Here is a 20,990-nt window from a genome sequence, read left to right as displayed (position 1 = left end):
CAGGTGCTGCTGCGCCGGGAGACGAGCGAGTGGAGGCATATATGCTAAGTAACGTTAGCCTGGGGCTAGCTAGGCTACATTTTGAGACATGTCAAAAACAAAGTAGAAAACGTTTTTACATTGAATGTGATGTGACCTAATTAACTGCATATTTGTGACAACATATTAGCCCAGAGTTGAAGGGCTGAGCCTGTGACTGTTGGTAGTTGTGAGCTGTAAATAGAGATGCAGAATCAAGCTGTATTGTAAATATAGATGTGATACTTTGAATTTTAGCACAAAATACAAGTAAACCAATTCTGTATTGTTTACTGAGGTGATGACTATTTCATGTGGTGAGAGGAATGCAATATGTGTATGTTTAAAGGTTTATGTGAAGAAACATACTATATTTGGGATAGAATGACAATTGGTAATTCATAAATGTCTCTTTATATTCTCTGCTACCATCATCTCCTGTCAAACAGGTTTACCTGACCTGCTAGAAGTTCTTCTATTATGAGAGAGAGAGAGAGTGAGAGAGAGAGAGAGAGAGAGAGAGAGAGAGAGAGAGAGAGAGAGAGAGAGAGAGAGAGAGAGAGAGAGAGAGAGAGAGACCAGACAGAGAAGGAGAGAGAGAGAGAGAGAGAGAGAGAGAGAGAGAGAGAGAGAGAGAGAGAGAGAGCTTATTTCACAACTTGTTTTGTCTCAGATTGAGACAAAAGGTTTGATTATGATTGTGATCGCACTTCACGAACCAACTCTCAGCCTCCTGTCAACACATGCATATGTGACTCGCACATGTATACATACATGTGCGAGTCACCGTTAAAACAAATGAGTTTTAGCTCTAATGATGCTACTGTCTGCAATATGTTTCTATTTAGATTATTTGTCAGGATATTTTGTTATTATTGTCCGAGTTTGGTTTTAACTAATGCTGGGCTTACACCAAAAGATTTTCACAGTCACTGACTAAAAACTGCAAGAGAGAATTTAGCGTTGGATCAAGTGTGATATTTAACAAGGGTTTTGTAGATATGGGGGGTGGAGATGCAGCGATCCCAGGACGTAAGTTAACTTCCTGTTCGGGTTTCACACCTTTCTTGTCGGCAGGACAAGAGACACAAACTTGAAAAACAGAACAAAAAAAAGCAACAACTGCTATTTACAGTGCTGTACTATTATTTGGATCTGTGACTTGCTTGCTCTTAGCGATGGCGGTACCAGGCATAACAACATGACAGGATGAGCAACCAAAAAACTCAAAATAAATATGGAGTTTTACGGTGAAGAGGCAAAATCTGAAAGATGGAACGGCGAAAAAACACCCCTCTACCGGAGTCCCGCCCTCTCTTTCGCCCCTCGCCCCCCTGTAACTGAAATGGTAAATGGACTGCATTTATCTAGCCCTTTTATAAAAGCGCTTTACAATATTGCCTGACATTCAACCATTCATAAACACATTCACACACCGACCGCGGAGTCCACCGTGCGAGATGACAAACCAGCTCGTCGGGAGCAGTTAGGGTTCGGTGCCCTCGCTTAGGGACACCTCGAAGCTAGGAGGAGCCGGGGATTTGAACTAGCAACCTTGCGGTTACCAGCCAACCCGCTCTACCTCCTGAGCTGCTGCGTAGCTGGAGCGCAGAGGACGGCTCACCCTCGACCTCCATCTGGGTGTACACCTGACTGTAGCCGTGGACGTTGGTGGCGTTGCAGATGTACTGCCCCGAGTCCTGCCGCCCCACCTCGGTCAGGGTCAGAACGCCACCGGAAACCGTGTGTCGCCACGGCAACGGCGCCCTGAGTTTGGACCAGGTGACGACCGGCGTAGGATTCCCTGGATGAAGACGAAGGGAGAGGCGCAATAAACAATTTGGAGTTTGGCAATGTTGAGACGAAGGGTAAACACAGGTGGGACAGTAGTGTTGGTTATTCTTTCTTTTCGGTCCCAAACACACACGTATCTTACAGTGGCGTGACACTGCATGGTGACGGTGTGTCCCTGCACCGCTGTGATGAGCTCCGCCGCCACCGAGGCCACAGGAGTGCCCTGGTTCTGGACCGTCACCTCCACCTTGACCTCCGTCATGCCCTCGTTGTTCTGCGCCTGGCAGGCGTACACGCCCGAGTCCTCCGGCCGGACCAGCGCCCACTGGAGGAAGAGGAGGGGGCCTCCATGACACCATCACTGTAGGCCTTCTACTGATTAAGCGGATGATCTGTGTGTGCGTGTGCGTGTGTGTGTGTGTGTGTATGTGTGTGTGTTTGTGCATGCGTGTGTGTGTGCGTGTGTGAGCGCCGGTTACCTCTAGGGTGTTCACATCCTCTGTTGCCTTGGTAACAAGATCCAGGGAGGAGCCCAGGCGTTTCCACTTGAGGCTTGGCCGCGGCCGGCCTGTGACGCGGCATTCGATGGATACAGGTTCACCCACCCGGACCCGCAGGGGCCCAGCAGGAGTCAGTGTCACTGTCGGAGGATCTGAAGGACGGACGCACACACACGCACACACACACACAAGCACACGCACACACGCACACACACACACACAAGCACAAGCACACAAACGCACACACGCACACACACACACACAAGCACAAGCACACAAACGCACACACACACACGCACACACACACACACAAGCACACACACACACATGCACACACACACACACACACACATGCACACGCACACACACAAGCACACACACACACTTGCACACACACACATGCACGCACACACACACACACGCAGTTCAGTGTCATCTGAACAGTCATATGCACAAGCATATGACACCAAGAGGGTTGAGTCGAGCTTACATCTGACGTTCAGCACAGCTGTTCCAGAGGTGCGGCCGCGGGGTTCGCCGCCACACAGCGGTACTGGCCCTGGTTATCGGGCTGGGCGTCAGCGATGGTCAGGACAGAACCATCGCGGCTCACCTTCACATTATCTGGAGGAAGAAGGAGACGGGGTTGTGGTCGATTCAATGGCCTGTCTGCCGTCCGCGGTGGCTATGAGGCACTACTGGTTTATACCACTAGGGGCGCTACAGCTAGTAGTCAGGACCAGTTTACTAGTATGTGGAGTTGTCTTTGTGGTCCCTAATACACCTTCTCTCTTCTGTGGCAGGTCTGGAAACGCTGTTAGCTCAATATAGTTAAAGAATCATCATCCTCTGTCTATTAAATATACTTTATTATGGCTATATTCTTAATTGTTACCCTTTCTTTTGCAGTTTGTGCGGTTATGCTAGTCGGTCTGGACCAGTTATCCCCAGTGGTCCCTCCCTCGGTCCTTGTAGTCCGGACCAGTTGTCAAGTGGTCTGTCCCGCAGTGCTCATCCACTGCACACCTTCTACGTCCTATCTCTCCTTCAACTGAGTTTAATTTCACTCTAAAGAACTGTAAGTGAACTAACTGAAAAACTGTAGTTTGTAGTAAATTTGAGAATAACTATAAAAACAGCAACAATGCAAAGCGTTATGTTATACGTCATCATTGGACATATTTTATTTACATTTTACAACCTAAATGTAAATAACGTCTTCTTTAAAACGAGTCTATATATTTTTTTTGGTATAAATCAGTTTAGTGATGTGTATTGATGGGTAGCCTAGGTAGCCACTTTTCTCAAAATTAAGTTGTAAGGTTTTCAAATACAGTTTGCAGTACACAATCACAAATATTGTTGTATTTGTTGACAGTATATGTTTTGGTTGTGTAAATTAAGTGTATTTATTCTTAATTTATTAACACATGTGTTAATCACGTTACTAATCTGCCACCTATTCAGATTAAGCATCTTTCCTGTAACTATAAATAGGCCTTCCCATTAGAGGTTCACAAATCTTAGGCTCAACTACAAAAACGTTTGGTTCAGTTACAAAATGACAGGCACTTGATTAACCAATGGACTGGACCACAAGGACCACTTGACGGATCACTGAGCAGCTGGTATGGACCACAAAGATTCCCACTGTACCACTGGTGCAGAGCACAAAGAACCATTGGCTCATGTTTATAAACAGTTTAATAAAATAGACAGACAGACAGACAGACAGGCAGACAGACAGACAGACAGACAGACAGACAGACAGACAGGCAGACAGACAGACAGACAGACAGACAGACAGACAGACAGACAGACAGACAGACAGGCAGACAGACAGACAGACAGACAGACAGACAGACAGACAGACAGACAGACAGACAGACAGGCAGGCAGACAGACAGGCAGACAGGCAGGCAGACAGACAGACAGACAGACAGACAGACAGACAGACAGACAGGCAGACAGACAGACAGACAGACAGACAGACAGACAGACAGACAGACAGACAGGCAGACAGACAGACAGACAGACAGACAGACAGACAGACAGACAGACAAGACAGACAGACAGACAGACAGACAGATCGATATGCATGATAGGAATGTAGGCCTAATGGATAATAGAGTAAATTTTATAGAAAGAGGATTATGATCTCTGACATTGATTTGTCTAAAAACCACTAGGTTTTGCGCCCCTAGTGGAAGAAACCAGTGGTCCCTGTTAAGTGTAAAACCTCTGCACGGAAGAAGAGCATCCAGAACCCTCAATCAATCACTCTACACCCGTTCACAGATGGGTCCACCAGAGGCAGGCAGACTTGGGTACTAAAGGAGTGTTTAAAGCACAAAACAAGACCCACCAGCTAAGCGTGGGCTGTTGGACTTCTTCCACTCCCGCGTGATGGGATGTTGACTTCCATCCACGATGCACCTGATGCTAACGGACTCTCCCTGCCGCACCGACACCACGCGGGGCTCAATGGACACAACCGGGGCCTGGGCGCCCACTGCAGACAGACAGAAAGGGGGTGGGGAGGGAGAGAGAGAGAGAGAGAGAGAGAGAGAGAGAGAGAGAGAGAGAGAGAGAGAGAGAGAGAGAGAGAGAGAGAGAGAGAGAGAGAGAGAGAGAGAGAGAGAGAGAGAGAGAGAGAGAGAGAGAGAGAGAGAACCTTTACTCGGGTCCATGCTGCATGTGCAAACGCGAATCGCCACAGAGTAAATAAAGAGGACAAATACACAGATTGATTAGAGCGGTTTTGCTTAGATGAGAACGTAAAAGTGAAGGGGGTGCTGGTTGCATATTAACTATTAGTTGTTGTTTTTTAAAACGCTTTTCAAATGTAAACCTGTAATTAAGCAAAATCAATAAAAATATAAAATTGGAGAGAATGAAGATGAGCCAGTGGGTAAGTAGACCCACCCCCTGTATTAAGGCAACTGTACACATTTGTTGTCACTTGAACATCAATTCAGGAAGCACCCATAATGTATATCTGGCTGTGATGGAGAGAAGCACATGGTAAAGTTGCAAGTATGTTTTTTTCTCAATGAACTGACTTGTTGCTTGTCAAAGTACTGTTCGATTTTAACATATCAGTTATAATGACTGCTATGTCAAAGCAAATTTATCAGCGCGTAAAAATATACATCATACATGTTGGTGATTTGCATAATAATTCAGCTAAAGATTAGCCTGAATTGTTGAACTAGGCAGTTTTTGTCATAAAATTATGACTGTGGGGCAAAGTGAGACACATGCTGTGGGGTAAGTGGAGCCAGTCCTTCAATGAACCCCACCATGATGCACTGAAATTAAGTTAAGTCTCTAAAGTATAAAGTGGTGTTTCAATGTAGTACAGTATTACACAACTGATTTAGTTTTGTCATATTTTAAACATTATAGAAAAGCTATCATGCCAAGAAAGAGAGAGTAAGGAGATGAAGAGAGCAGCCACTGAAAATCCATCAGATAAGTGGCAAAAATACATACAAGTTTTATATTGTTTAAACTTACCTTAAGCAAATATATATATAAGACTATTGGGAAAAGAAAATGCATTCAACTTGAAAAAGTAAATTGGTCAATTTACCCTCAGATTGCTCAATTTACCCCCAACATGCCTCATGCTGGGGCATGTTGGGGCAATGTGTCATATCAGTGACTCAACAATAATTCAACCTTATCAACTTGCGATTCACTTGAAATGTGCCTGGAGTCTGCTGTCATCCCCAAGTCCAACGGATTACCTGAGAGAACCAGAGAAATCAGGATCGCTGCAGCTGTAGAGGTATCCATGATGGCCTGACAGAAACCCCTCTGCCTCTACAGTGTATGCCTCGTTATTTCTTTATCTACCTCTCTCTATCTACCCTCCCAGCTCCGCCGGGGTCGAACTTTACCCCCGAAATGCTGTTTACTTTGATCCAACATCAACCTAAAGGGACATGGGCGAAAGACTTCACATAGACGAGTGCTTGTTTTGTTTTGTGCGTGTTTCCACGCTTAACTGAGAGTAGAGGGTAATGCAATTATAAGGAGAACACTCAATTCACAAGATACTGACTGAGCAGAAGATGAGAACAACAGCGCATGTGAAGGTTGCACGACCCCACGCTTTGTTCCATCTTTTTAGCACCGCAGAACGGTGAAGCGGCGTGCTCAGAGTCGAACACAATCAACTCGTTTCAAGGACCTCAAACTATGCCCCCTGCTGTGGCCGACTTTCTGAGTATTGCAATGGTGCTAACATGACAACAGTTGTTTGAGTAGCGATCCAGGCTGTTCTTTTTTCAAACCCTTGTCAGTGTTTTGGTTTTGGTCAAGGGTGGAGAACATAGCAGGCTTGCTAGTCTGCCAATGAACCGTTGGAAGCTGTAGCCTAATGCAGCGAGCAATCAAACACACCGTTAGACGGTCCTTTGGCACATAGCAAATACAGAGCCTTTTTCTACAGAATGATCCTCTTTAAAAAGGAATTGAGATAAATAGGTTAATACAATAAGATATTGTCTGGAGACAGTTGGGAACAAATTAATGTGATGCACATGGAAAATAATCCATTTCTGAATCAAGAAAGAAAAATTGTCTTTACATTCAAACGTTGAATTTTTTTTTGCATCACAGCACATACTTATTACTAATTATCATGATGAATATGGATACTTAGCCAACTGTCTCTTTACCTCCTAAACCTATATCTGGTCTAAGGATTAAAAAATAGCCATTTCACGAACACTTCAAAAAGTCTAGTGATGAAAATACCCACTTCCAGTAGGTCTAGGGTTTGAGTAAGCAAGAGACATTGTGTAAGCACAGCTCCAGAGATGTTGACTTGTACGTCTGGGCCTTATGATACTTTCCTAAACGTTAATTCAAGGGTTGAATACTTTTGTTTTTCTCGTCATCTAAACCGGCTTAAAGGAAAAGTGGCCAGCTGGACAACATCATTACTGGCTGACCTACAGTAAAGCAGAAGTGTTTATGCAGCTCTTACCCTACAACTTATACAAACACTGTTCCTCTTCACTCCTGCATACATTCCCACCTTTTCTAAACATAAATTTTTTTTACTGCTGTCCGTTACCGTCCGACTGGAAAACACTAAAGCCTTTAAACTACTTTAAAGGGCAGTAGAAACTGGTCGCAAGCTAGTTCTCTAAATCAAATTTAATCTGCTATCATTAACCACAACCACTAATTCTCAAAGTGAATTACACAAGTTTGATGGTTTTACTTGTGTATTTCATTAAAAAACACACACACACACACTAAACAGTACTGAAATAATTGACATACAATGTGTTTATTCATTTTTGGTTATTTTTTGCCATTTCGGTTTTGTTGTAGCTATACATTTCTTTTCTCTCTGTAGCAACAATTTTTTTAAAAAGTTAAAGAGAAAAGAAAAATACAATCATTGCTAAACATCTAAAAAGGACTACATGCATGAAAGACAATTACATTTCTTTTATTTTTTTTCAATTTTTTTTGTTAAACCTTTTTTCCTTGTTCTTTAAAATATCATAATGAGTCCACTTCTGGCTCCAGGCCATAAACAAGCAGATGTCCCATCGTGAAACAGTATTTAAAAAAAGCCTCTCTACAGTGACTAGATTTATCGTATTAACTTTTTTTGTTTTAAACAAGATACAAACATGACAGGTGTTTATAAAAAAAAAAAAACAAGAGCCTTGTCCGAAACACAAATTTCTAAGTTATGTAAACAAATAAAACGGCTGTGGTTCTGGTCATGGTGTCAGCATTAAAAATAAAAAATAAAAACAACAACAACAACAAAGAAACGTAAAATGTTAGAAGTTCATTTGTAGATTTTTCCTAGTTCCTAGTTCTTCGGCTTGAGGTTCGGCTCCGAGTGGGCGTGCTTCTCTGGGATTGTTAGTTTGAGCCGCACCCCAGGGTAGCCTTTGACGGTGGTTGGGGGGGGGGGAGGGAACTGGGAGGACTGGGGTCTTAGGCCATGTCCACACTACGGCGGATAATTACAGAAAGAAAAGCAGATCCTGTGCCAAACGTTTTCTGCCCGTACTGGCGTCTCCACCTTCGCTTACCTTCCATCTGTCATGCGCTAACACTGCAGCCAACCGGAATATGGCCTTTATTGTCCTGGATCACAAGTATACCGTGTTGCTCGTCCATACAGCTCCAGACCATTGTTAATCTGTCGTCCTTTTTGGAGATCTTTGTTTGTTTTTTTCAAAAAAGCTCAGTTTTCGATTGGTGGAAAAAGCACGTTTACTGTGGGTGGAAGGCCAACACAGAGAGCAAAAGGTGTGTTTTGACTTTTATCTGGTGTGTGGAGTGGACATGGCCCTAGTTTGAGGTGACATGGGTGGCCGCTGCCAAGGCTCCAGGGGGCGCTAGAGACAGAGAAGGTATCAGTGCTGTCCGACAGACCCTCTTCACCCTGGCATAGCAGATGGAGACAAACACACACACAGAGAGAGAGAGAGAGAGAGAGAGAGAGAGAGAGAGAGAGAGAGAGAGAGAGAGAGAGAGACAGGGAGAGAGGGTTCTTAGAGCAGGTTCTTTTTCAGCTTGCTACTTCACTTCCACATCTCAAATCGTCAAGTTTTCCACAAGGTAAACCAATTATTAAATAGTTAATCAGTAGTTTATTTACAGGTAGTCATTGTTCCTTCTTTCACAGATGGTTATTTTAATGCCACTTCCGCTACACTCGAAAAACTTTTTCCACACATGTAGGTGTGTCCCAAAGTAAATCCTGTTGTGTCATTTGGACAACAAAGCTTCCTGGTTTCAAAAGTGAAAGCATTTCTGCAGCCTACTCCAGAAACAACTTAATCAGCACTGTAATGTGTTACGGGTTGCCATGGTTACTTGCCATGGTTACTCACATGCAGACAGTGATGGGGGGGGGGGGGATTCTCCACGCAGGTCCTCATAACCTCCCATCAGGAGTGTAACACGGGGCCGGGTATCCTCCTGTGTACACACACACACACACACACATTATAAACACATACATCACACACACACACACACATTATAAACACATACATTACACACACACACACACACATTATAAACAAACATTACACACACACACACACATTACATGCACACACATTATAAACACACAAATTACATACACACATATTATAAACACACAAATTACATACACACACATTAGAAACACACACATTATATACACACACATTATAAACACACACATAACATACACATTATAAACACACACATTATAAACACACAATACAAACACACATTATAAACACACACACATTATAAACAAACATTACATAAACACACAAATTAAATACACACACATTATAAACACACAAATTATAAACACACACACATTATAAACAACACTACATAAACACACATTATAAACACACAAATTACATACACACACATTATAAACACAAACATTGCATAAACACACATTATAAAAACACACATTACATACACATTACAAACACACACATTATAAACACACACACATTATAACCACACAAATTATAAACACACACATTATAAACAAACATTACATAAACACACATTATAAACATACAAATTACATACACACACATTATAAACATACAAATTACATACACACACATTATAAACACAAACATCACATAAACACACATTATAAATACACAAATTACATACACACACATTATAAACACAAACATTACATACACACACATTATAAACACACATGACATACACACACATTATAAACACACACATTACATACACACACATTCTAAACACACATGCCATACACACACATTATAAACACACACATTACATACACACACATCATAAACAGATATTACGTGTACACACATAAAAAAACACGCATTATGAAACACAAATAAAATCCACGCACATTATATACACACATTACATACACATGCATTACATATAATACACATACCACAACACAAACACAGACACACACACACACACACACACATGCCCACACTATCTACAGCCTGGCTTAATATTACAGACACACAGAACCCTAAAAAGTATGAAAGAATGCTACATTAAACTATGCACACACATCACATGTAAACACAGGCAAGCTATCTGGTTCTGTTACACCAAGGAGCCAGTTAACACCCAAGATCTTAACAGAGTTAGCAACAGTTCCCTTTTCAATGGGGCTAGGTGGGGATTTTACAATGAACAGCCTCACAGTTGAACATTTTCATATAGAGACCACTGAACAGCTTCCTGTGAGTCAAGCACCACATGTCGCAAATTGTCAGACAAATTCCAAAAACTCTCGCTAGTAGAACCAGGAGCAGATAAAGGTACATTATCAAGCAAAACAATCTACATTCTCCAGGCACATCCGCAGAGCTCCACCAGAATAGACCGGAGATCGTTTTGAAAAAGTGAGGCCGGCCATTAGTTAAACAGCAAACTGAAACTAAACTGTTGTCTAAAGAAAACAAAAAATGAAGAATTATATTTTCCTTTGCTAGGCTACCAGGGAATCAGTACGACGAGCATTAGCCAAAGACCCCGATCAGCTGAATCTGGGAGTAGCGGAGTGAATAAATGGAGTGATTTGCCCTTACAATAAAGGTGTCTTAAGTTAGGAAAACTTAAACTCATGAGGTTTTCCTTCTGAGTGGCGTGCATTTGTCAGTGTGTACCTGAGTTTGGCGTGCCGGGGGAATTGGCTTGGCTGGCCTGCGAGGATACACTGGCTGCGTCCACGGCCGTCTTCATGGCGTAAAGGTTAGCCTCCTCTTGGAATTTACCAATGTTCTTCTTGTACCGAATTCTTTTATTCCCAAACCAATTGGACACCTAGACGGAGAGAGGATGTAGAGACGGAAGAGAAACGCATGAGGAGAGACCTTTAAAGCATTTAGATACTTTTGGATTTGGCCAACCTTTTAAGATTTAACTACCATTGGAACTGACTCTAGATTTGGTTACTTTGTCCTTGTTAACTCTATTGTGTATCATGTACTAGAAACACGACTGCGCATCATGTTAGGGCTGCTAGATTATGGGAATTATTTTATTCATTATTGAAATCACGATTATTCTAACGATTATTTTTGAGTTTGAAAACACGATTAGTAACTGAGTACTTAAACTGAAACTGAACGGAAAAATATACTATTCAAATAGAAAATGTTAAAATGTTCCTTTTTGAAATTTCTATAAAACATTTAATGACTTAAGCAAATATACCGTAAAAAACGAGTTTCAACTCAATTACATTAGTTTGGAGATCGTATGACCAGAAAATCGAATTCACGACCAAAATCAGATTAATTGCAAAGCCCTACACAGCTATTGTTTCTACATCATGTAGAAACAATAGCTGTAAAGACTGTTTTGAAGCGTGGCTGACTGTGAGTGGTATGAGTGTTTGAGCTGCTTGAACCCTGACCTGAGAGACGGTTATAGCACACTTCTTAGCCAGCTCCTCCTTGGCCTCCTCGCTGGGGTAGGGGTTAGCCAGGTGGGAGTAGAAGTACTCGTTCAGCACCTCCGTCGCCTGCTTGTTGAAGTTCCGTCGCTTCCGTCTGGGGGGAAACACACGGCTCGTATCAATGCCGAAAGAACACAACATTGTACGGAATCCCTGTGTCGTTAACCTGGTCCATGAGCGTGCATAAACATGCATCAAATGACAAAAAGTGAAACTTTAAAGTCCCCTAGTAACTACCAGGTGTGATGTCAATTAGTCATTACAAGCCATTTTCAAAACCTGCTTGATAGTGACCTCACACATGGGAGGGTCCACCCATATGTATGATGGACTGATCGGCCGACCGGTTTGGTAAAGTCCACTGGATAGGCTGGTAGGTTAGTTGACCCACACTAAAACCATCATACAGCTGGATGGAAGACATTATATGGTCGCTTATTGCGATGGCCAATCATCAACACACTGAGTGGTACAACACAAAATTGTGGCTTTATTCAGCAACAATCATGCCCGCATACTTTTTTATAATGTGCTCTCTGTATGTCTTCTTTTATCCTCTTTAATTTTCTATTTAATTTAATTTCCATTTTCTTACTTTTTAATAATGTTCATCTGTATTATAATTCTAAACCAAAAGCCCCACTAGGGACAAATGTCATAAATAAGCTTTGGCTAGAAACCCTATGCTGCAAACATCGGATGACTGTTTCACAGTTGTATATGTTTCTGTATCTGTCCCTATTCAAATAAACCACGAATAAAAATAATGAAATTGCAGTCCTTTAGTCAGAAAGAAGAAGAACAACAACCACTGACCTGGCGTCCAGGAAGCGGGAGCGCAGGATCATGACGGCCTCGCAGGTGCTCTGCTTCAGCTGCATCTGGATGGAGCTGAACTTGCGGTGGATGATGCCCACCATGCGCTCGATCTCCTTGGGCGAGATGGGCCGCGTGCGCGACTGCTCCCGCAGCAGGTTCATCACGTGGTTGGTGAACTCGCTGCAGGCCTGGAGCCAGGGGGGAGGGACGGGGAGAGGGTTAGCCGGCCCGGGAGGGTAAAGACAAGGGTGATGCTGATGATGACGATGTGGATGGGGACGGTGATGATGATAAACAACGGTGACACGCATAATAATAATCATCATAATAATTATTACCGTAATGATCGATCATAACAAACAAAGAAAGTTTTAGAACAAATAAACAACGAATCAGTGATAAACATATTACTGATTCAATTCAGGAGGCGATGTGTGATGATGGTGTTTGATGAACTTTGGGTGGTTTATCTGTTTCCTAATATTAATAATATATCTAATCCACTTATAATCATGCAAACAATAATACAAATAATAATAATCATAACCATAATCCTCAAACCAACAAAAGTGGTTTTAGAAATAACCACAATAACCTTTTTTTTTTTTTGCGTAGTTCTCCTTCCTACCTGTTCGTATTTCTCCAACTCAGAGTGGAAGATCTGCCGTATCTGGGCCAGCTTGGCCCTGTAGTCTGAGTGCTCTATGCTGCCTTCATTGGGAGAGCCGCCTGCCGCCGCGGCGACAGCAGCGGCCGCAGCCGAAGCCGCGCCCTTCTCCGGGCCGGACACGCCTTCGGCGAGCAGCATGTTGTCCAACCTCATGATCTGCGGGTCGGGGGGGTCCTCGTCCTGGATCCCTCGGATACTGAGGACTGTGGTGGCGGGAGAGGAACCAGGGTGTTAGCATGTTGTCTTTGAGTTGACGTAGTTAACTTACTACGTTACATCGTCGATGTGATGTTCTGCAACTACATGCCACAGAGTGACTCTTTGAAATAATGAATTTGAGACTGGACGCTTCTCCCAGATGAATAGTTATTCAGTATTATTATAATTAATACTCTGGAATACAGGCGTTAGAATCAAGAAGAAACGTTTATATTTCAAGTTTAAAAAAATGTCATTTTAACCCAAACATTAAATTTAAAGCTTTTTGTCACACAATGTGACTTCTTCATAGAGGAAGCGTGTTTGTGATGATTGTTTGCCACAGCATACCGAATCGTTGTGTACGCGTGGTGCCATTTAGTTATTCTTTCTGCAGTTCCTTCAACAACCAGCAGAGTGCAGCCTCTTACCGGGCATAACCACTGTCACCGCACTACTAATTGTGATTGTTCCCTTGGTCTATGCGAGTGAGAAACATTGCCTTAAAGAGTCTCACATTGGAATGTCCTTTAAAAAATAAATACAAAAAAAGGCCCACTGCATTTCAAAACAATAGCAACAAAGGCTCCTTTGGCATTATTGACATGACACGCAGCAGGCTGCGAAACCGCTTCTAATCTCCAGCGACCCAGACACTGGGTTCAGCTCAAGCTATTCCTAGACGACATGTGACAATGGACACCGGTTGCATATACGACCCTATAATGCTACGGCATTAACGTAATGCAACAAGAAGCTTGGGATAATCGATGTGATCATGACAGATCTCCAACAGCCTGCGTGACGTGTATAATTAAGCCTGCCAAAAAAACAACAACCCCCCAACCCAGAAATCCGCTTCACTATTTTCATTCACCTGTAACAAGCGACGTATTATTGGCCGCTCTTACAACCCTTTAGAAAGCGTCTGCTAAACACAAAGCGATGCAGCTGTTAACGCAGACCTCGCGTGACGTAGGAAACACTGGCTCTGTTTGTGTTTGCCTCAGATCAAGTCAATTTACTACGTGTTATTCTGTGTGTGTGTGTGTGTGTGTGTGTGTGTGTGTGTGTGTGTGTGTGTGTGTGTGTGTGTGTGTGTGTGTGTGTGTGTGTGTGTGTGTGTGTGTGTGTGTGTGTGTGTGTGTGCGTGTCCAGTGATGGCTGCAACACAGTCGCACATTGTGATCTACAGAGGCAGACGAAGAGACAGAGCGAGGGGAGACAAAGAGAGACAGAGTGAGAGAAGGGAAAGAAGAAGAGAATGAATAGAACAACAACAAAAAAAACACTAGCTGTTGCTATGGTGGTGATGCCGGCTCTGCCCGGCATCCTGCAAGCAAAGAAAAAAATACAGAAACACAAACACCCCTCCCACACACACACACACACACACACACACACACACACACACACACACACACACACACACACACACACACACACACACACACACACACACACACACACACACACACACACACACACGCACACACACACGCACACACACACACACACACTGTTGGATGCAGACAGGCACACAGCCTTTAATTAACAGGGGCTCTTAAGGAGCTACTAAAGACCCTGTGAAAAATGAATGCTCATTTGAGAGGTCATTAATTTGCACAGTTATGCAAATTAGGTGGCAATTACTGTGTAGTTGCAGGGATCTTCTCACACATTCATAATCCCACAACGAGGGCTATGACAGCCTCCGCAGCTGGCTAACCGCCAGGCCACGGAGCACACTCACTCACACACACACACACACACACACACACACACACACACACAGATGAAACTGCATTCAAAGATCGGAACCTCTAGTCATCCCCAACCCCCATCTCTATGACCCCCGACCCCCAGCCGTCACTGACCTACCCCCCACCTCCAGCCAGGTTTACAGACACACCCCCAACAGAAGCTCTGACACCATGGTAAATATTAATGCAGCAGGCTAACCAGATTACTTTATTCTCCCGATTACCCAATAATCCATTAAGCACGATGTAGGCAAGGTAATCCGTCGATGACACGGTGGAGATGGACGAGGTGTGATTCCTGGTCTAGTTGCTGCTTGTAGTCTGAACCCTTTTGTTGTGGAGTGAAAACAGTGTGTGCACCAATGGGTGCATGCACTTTCATGCTTCAGTTGTGAAGATGTTGTCACTGTGTGTTGGGCCAACGTGAGTATGTGTGTTTGTTTGTGTGGGTGGGTGTGTTTGTGAGTGTGTCTGGATGTGTGTGCTTGTGTGGGTGTAATTGTGTCTGCATGTGTGTGCATAAAACCTGGCTACTAGGAGGATCGAGAAGAAGCCGGTGGAGTGGATTAGGACAGTGTATGGTTTAGAAATAGAAAGCTCCCCATCCTCTCCTCTCCTTCCCCGCTCTCTTTCCTGTTATTAAATCCTTTCATGCTTTCCAACGCCAGGTTTTTTTCCCATTTCATTTCCCACCCCTCAGCATCTTCTATTTCCAAACATTCTCCTCTCATCTATTCAACAGAGAATTCTCCACGTCTGAACGTCCAACACACAAAACACACTGCTGAGCTAATTTCGGAGAGATATCTCAATGCCATTGAATCTCACCAAAGTAACAAATTATTTTGAGAGTTACAGTATGTTTTGGGTCCAAGACCTGAGATAAGATCTATTATTAGTGCAGATAGGAGGTGGAACTGAATGAAAAATGAAAGCGAAGTTATATATTTACAAATTGTTTGATATAAACATAAGGGTGTTTGGATAGTAATTGAGCTCGTTTCGGATGTTATTTACAATTTCATCTTTGCAATCATCCATTGCCCTCTCCCAAGTTGCACTGGCCTGGTAGGCCCGTGGCAGACATGAGCTCAGAGGAAAGAGGATCTCATAAGTGTCAATGCATGACCACCGTGTTGCGGTGATTGTTTCGCCTTGAAACTGAGAGCGAACAGAGGCTGAGAGATGGAGCGGGAAAATATTGCAAATGTTTTAGGGTAGTCCAGTCCCATTAATTGTAATTAAGTGATAATTAGTCTGGATCACAGGCCGGCCTCCCAAAACGCCCCCTCTGTATAGAGCAGTGTGCACACATACACAGAGAAACAACATCACACCCTTCCTCTGCATGTGTGTGTGCGCTTGTGTGTGTGTGTGTGTGCGCCTTGATAGGTGTCTGTGTATACTTGTAAGCTACATATGAATAAATAAAGACAGAGGAAGCACAAAATAAAGATGTTTATCCATTGACTGAACAGCGTCAGTCATTCTAGTGTGATGGGACAGAGAGCAAGAGAGAGAGAGGGGGGGGGGGGTGCTCAGAATGACAAAGAGAGAGAGTGAAAGAGAGACAATGACGAAATGAGAAAGAGAGAGTCCGAGAGAAAAGGAGTGTGTCTGGGCGAGAAAGGGTGACAGCGAGTGACAGAGAGAAGAGTGATAAAGAGAGAGCGAGAGGAAAACGGATGGGGGAGGGAGAGAGGAGAGTGTAAGAGAGAGCATTATAGAGAGGGAACAGACTGAAAGAGAGAATGCTCTCTCTCTCTCTCTCTCTCTCTCTCTCTCTCTCTCTCTCTGTGTGTGAGTGGTAGAGTTAGCAGATACACAACATGGCCCACCCGAGTTTAGGCAGTCACAGGGGCAGCGTGCGACAATGGTTCCCCAGCGAGGAGGACTATGAGAGGGGGAAGACCGCCAGCACGCAGGTTCTGGAGCTTATCAACTGTCTGCCAATCCATGAAAAAAAACAACATTACAGCCTCCCGTTCAAACTCATCCATCAATCTGTCTCTCGCTCTCTTCTCAGTCTTGTGCTGTCTCTTACTCCCTCCCCCTTTCTGTTTTCTCTCTCTGTTCTCTCTCTCTCTCTCTCCCCATTTCTCCCTCTGTGCCTCTCTCACTAACTGTCTGTCCTGCCGCTCTCTTGCTGGTGTCTTTTTTAATGCTAGTAAAAAATGAAACGTTTTGTTTCCTGGAATATACTCTAAAATAGGCGAGAGAAGAGCACAGATATAAATAGAGGAGAGGATGTGAAATAACACGAGCGAAAAAGAGAAAGGGTCAGAAAAAAGAGAGGAGAAAGACACAAGACTGATTTAGAATGACAGCAAAATAAACCAATGTATTTAGAGAATAGGAGGAGGGCCAGGGAGAAGGAAGAGGGTTGGATCACATCCCACAGACGAGGGCTTTGGTCTTACTGCTTGTTGTCATGTGAGGAGCTATTTTAATTGGTTCCATTCCGTCTCAGGACGGGGAAGAAAGGGAAATGGAGAGGCAGAGTGTTCATGCACAGAGAAAGAGAGAGAGAGAGAGAGAGAGAGAGAGAGAGAGAGAGAGAGAGAGAGAGAGAGAGAGAGAGAGAGAGAGAGAGAGAGAGAGAGAGAGAGAGAGAAGGGAGGACGGGGGGGATCGAACTGAAATGAATTTTTCTCATAAGCTTGATTGTCTGAAGGATTTTGTGTAAATAATTAAGTAGAGGGAGTAGTCAAACGGGCTGTGGGAGAAGGGAGGTTTAGGAGACTTTTCCTGGACTCCTTTACCCTTTGGTTAGTTTATTCATTCAAACCAAACTGTCCCAGGCCCATGTGAAATCAAAAAGTTAATTTAATCCCTTCTTCCACTTCATTGTAAGACAGAATTAGAACCATTTCAACCACACGCTTGCAGTTGCAATGCACAAAAACAGATAATGCAATAATAATAATAAGCAGATAAGGCATACTAATAGCAATATTATACTTGACAACGACCGAGGTACTGGGAAGTGTAAGGCCCTGCCCCATCCAGCCTCAAAAGACTACAATCCCCATAAGGACTAATTATGCAAAATGTAAAAGTTTAAAAAAGCAGTAGCACATCCTCAATAAGTTAGCCCATCATCTTGAATCTGAATCGGCAGCCACCCCAAGTGTTCTCTGTGTGTGCCGCTATGAGATGGAATTCTAACTTTTTGCTGATTGATCATAGTGTCTTTGTTTTGTTTTGGTCCGACCCCCCCTGTGTTACCAGCTGGTAACACTTTTGTTCATTGGTTGAAAGGGAGGGAAGGGGGGGAGGCGGGGGCATGGTGTGCTTTGGAACTCGGACTCACCGGTTTTCTCTTTGATCTCACACAGGACACTGAAGAGGGCGGGCTTCATCCTGTGACAGTTTAACGCGTGTTTCCTTGGTGGACAAGAGCAAGACAGCAGAGTCAGGGATGCAGTGATGGTGAATTATGAACTGATTTGATTTGAATACACACACGCACATAGCACGCAGCGCATGTGTGTGTGCTTTGTGTGTGTGTGTGTCTGTGTGTTGTTGATTCTTTATCAGAAATGCAAAAAAAAGTATCTGCTGAACACATAACTATCTATTACACATAATAATCCACTGGATGCCCGCAATATCTTTCAAATAAACCAATAAAATAAATAAATAGGACAGCAAGGGAAAATCAAATTAAAGGCATACCAAGACAAAAAAAACAGAGCAAGAGGAAGGTGAGAGTAGAGCAGCCAAACCTAGCTTATATGTATTCTATTAAATACATACATAAATGTCTGTGTGTGTGTGTGTGTGTGTGTGTGTGTGTGTGTGTGTGTGTGTGTGTGTGTGTGTGTGTGTGTGTGTGTGTGTGTGTGTGTGTGTGTGTGTGTGTGTGTGTGTGTGTGTGTGTGAGAGAGAGAGAGGTGTGCCTGGGTCAGAGGGGCTATTTACAGCATGCACAGGGGTCAAACAAAATGAAATGTGATCTCTCATCTCGAACCGGTAAGCTGCTTCACTAACTGCTAAACGTCCCCCTCACCATAACCTCAACTGGCCCCCTTCTGTCACTACCTAACGGAACCCAAATGTTAATCTGCATCACAAATGGGCGAGGTGGCCGCGTCCCCCACCCCCTGTCCCCCCCTCCCTGAGTCCGTTTCTCTTATCGGGCCCTTTGTCGATGTTAATGACATACGATGGCCGATAAATCAGAGGCACATAGCAAACTCATTATAGTTAATGTGACCGCTGGGCGGCCGTTACATTTATATGCTGGAGAGGGCGCGAAGCAGCACATGCTGTGGTCCACAGAATTACAATATGCAGGTATGGGTCCCGTAAGCATGAACTTAACATCAAACCCCCCCCCCCCCCATCCTTCTCACTGCAAATGGAGTCTCAAGTGTATAGTTGGGTTTACTCGGCTAACGTCTCTTTGTTATTACCTGGCCTGGGCTTCGTCAAGACTCTCGTCCGTGATGGCCATGATCTGCTGGAGAATGTCCCCGATGTCCTGCTGTGGTTGCCCGAGGTTGTGTTGCTTCCGTAGGGCGTCATGGTCGCCCATGTCCCCTTGAGACAGTCCAGATAGTCCAACGAGACCCGACATTAGGCGGGCCTGGTCTTCCATACCTTTTGACAAAATGTCGTTTTGACAGGATGGGAAATAATTGTCCCAATGTGGAGCGGATGAGGGAAAAGGTGTTTCCTTTTTTTTTCTTTTTTTTTAAAGAGGTAGTTGCTACAATTGGATACAGCGAGAATAGACTCGAATAGAGCTTTAAAAGTTATCCCCCAAAAATCGAAAGGAAAATAATCCAAACAAAGGCACTGACGAACAGGTCATACAATTGTGAACGAGCAGTCCTCTTTAGAGCTGGTTTGGCTTAGGCGCATATGTTTATCTGCATAACAAAGAGACATGGAAAAAAAAGTACAGATTTACAATTGACGTGTCATTCAGTAAGTTGACACGGCGAGCAAATAAGCCTTTTTTTCTCTCTTTTTTTTTTCTTTTTTACAATCCGCGATCCGTCTTTGGCATGTGAGACCACGATCTGCACGAATCTATTCTGAGATCGGGAGTGGGACGCGCGTGTGCATGGCTTCCCTTCCACCGTCCGCTGCACGCCCGGGCGAGAGGCTCACGAGAGGGGAAGCGGCTTGGAAAGGAAAAAAAGGTAGAATGGCTGTCTTTGAAACGGTCAGCCATACAAACGACAAAGGGGAGAGTACGGACTTGACTATGAACGAGAAGAACGGCGACGCTGAATCTCTTTACCAACGTGAATCATTTCGGATTCGTGTAGAGTGCACGGCCTGTTTTCCAAATTCTAGCTTCTGTTGCCCACCACCGAGAAGATATATGCTATTGCAAACGTTGAGACATTGCTGGTGGAAACGACGACGAGTCGTGTGTATATCCAAAGGAAGAGTTGATCCAAAAGTGACCATGTATCGCAGCCTGCTCGTCCTCGCCTTCTTCTTCTCTTCGAATAGTAGCCTTCCAATATACGACCTGCACAGTCATTAAAAGTATGCAACCGTCCCAATCCCCCTTGGAGTCGCGTTTTAAAAATACTATGTCCTGGACACTCCACACTGTCTATTTGGATTGGATTAAAAATTCCCAAAACAAAAAATCAGGCTGGCTCAGGGTATGAAGTGTTTATTCCCGTTTTCCTCCACAGAGCCTCTGGTCTCTTTCTCTCCACTCCTCCCTCCCTGTGCTGTTCTGACGAGGCTCGGCACTCGACCCCCCATCCCTCCCCGCTACGTCA

At 43.8% G+C, this 20,990-nt stretch overlaps 2 protein-coding genes and 1 long non-coding RNA gene across 3 annotated transcripts in view; 1 reads left to right on the top strand and 2 right to left on the bottom strand.

Moving 5' to 3' along the window:
• LOC132453506 (basement membrane-specific heparan sulfate proteoglycan core protein-like) overlaps window positions 1-6,221 on the bottom strand; it is an 8,693-nt gene extending 2,472 nt beyond the window's left edge. The window contains 7 exon segments of the mRNA XM_060046396.1: window positions 1,643-1,823; window positions 1,955-2,137; window positions 2,292-2,464; window positions 2,803-2,844; window positions 2,847-2,936; window positions 4,678-4,824; window positions 6,065-6,221. Of these exon segments, the coding sequence (XP_059902379.1) occupies window positions 1,643-1,823; window positions 1,955-2,137; window positions 2,292-2,464; window positions 2,803-2,844; window positions 2,847-2,936; window positions 4,678-4,824; window positions 6,065-6,113 (865 nt within the window). The 5' untranslated portion in view covers window positions 6,114-6,221.
• On the top strand, window positions 2,931-4,985 carry LOC132453538 (uncharacterized). The gene is made up of 2 exons (XR_009524733.1): window positions 2,931-3,390; window positions 4,611-4,985. It is a non-coding gene; the product is annotated as an uncharacterized LOC132453538 (long non-coding RNA).
• A 1,375-nt stretch (window positions 6,222-7,596) lies between the features above and the next one.
• LOC132453512 (pre-B-cell leukemia transcription factor 1-like) lies at window positions 7,597-20,951 on the bottom strand. The gene is made up of 8 exons (XM_060046409.1): window positions 19,656-20,951; window positions 18,551-18,624; window positions 13,235-13,479; window positions 12,604-12,794; window positions 11,746-11,881; window positions 10,994-11,150; window positions 9,194-9,281; window positions 7,597-8,742 (listed from the first exon to the last, which is right to left on the bottom strand). Exons 1-7 carry the CDS (start codon window positions 19,838-19,840, stop codon window positions 9,238-9,240), a joined length of 1,032 nt encoding a protein of 343 aa, XP_059902392.1. The 5' UTR covers window positions 19,841-20,951; the 3' UTR covers window positions 7,597-8,742; window positions 9,194-9,237.
• Between the last annotated feature and the right edge of the window lie 39 nt (window positions 20,952-20,990).

The sequence above is a fragment of the Gadus macrocephalus genome, chromosome 3, assembly GCF_031168955.1.
Source record: "Gadus macrocephalus chromosome 3, ASM3116895v1".
NCBI lineage: Eukaryota > Metazoa > Chordata > Actinopteri > Gadiformes > Gadidae > Gadus > Gadus macrocephalus.
The sequence above is the reverse complement of the archived record's forward strand: the minus strand, read 5'-3'. Positions and strand labels throughout refer to the sequence as shown.

Coding starts and splice junctions, on each gene's coding strand:
- LOC132453512 (XM_060046409.1), bottom strand. CDS start 19,840: ATGGAAGACCAGGCCCGCCTAATGTCGGGTCTCGTTGGACTATCTGGA. Junction 12,795..13,234: donor AGTTGGAGAAATACGAACAG/GTAGGAAGGAGA, acceptor CCCTGGCTCCAG/GCCTGCAGCGAGTTCACCAA. Junction 11,882..12,603: donor TCCCGCTTCCTGGACGCCAG/GTCAGTGGTTGT, acceptor GTTTCCCCCCAG/ACGGAAGCGACGGAACTTCA.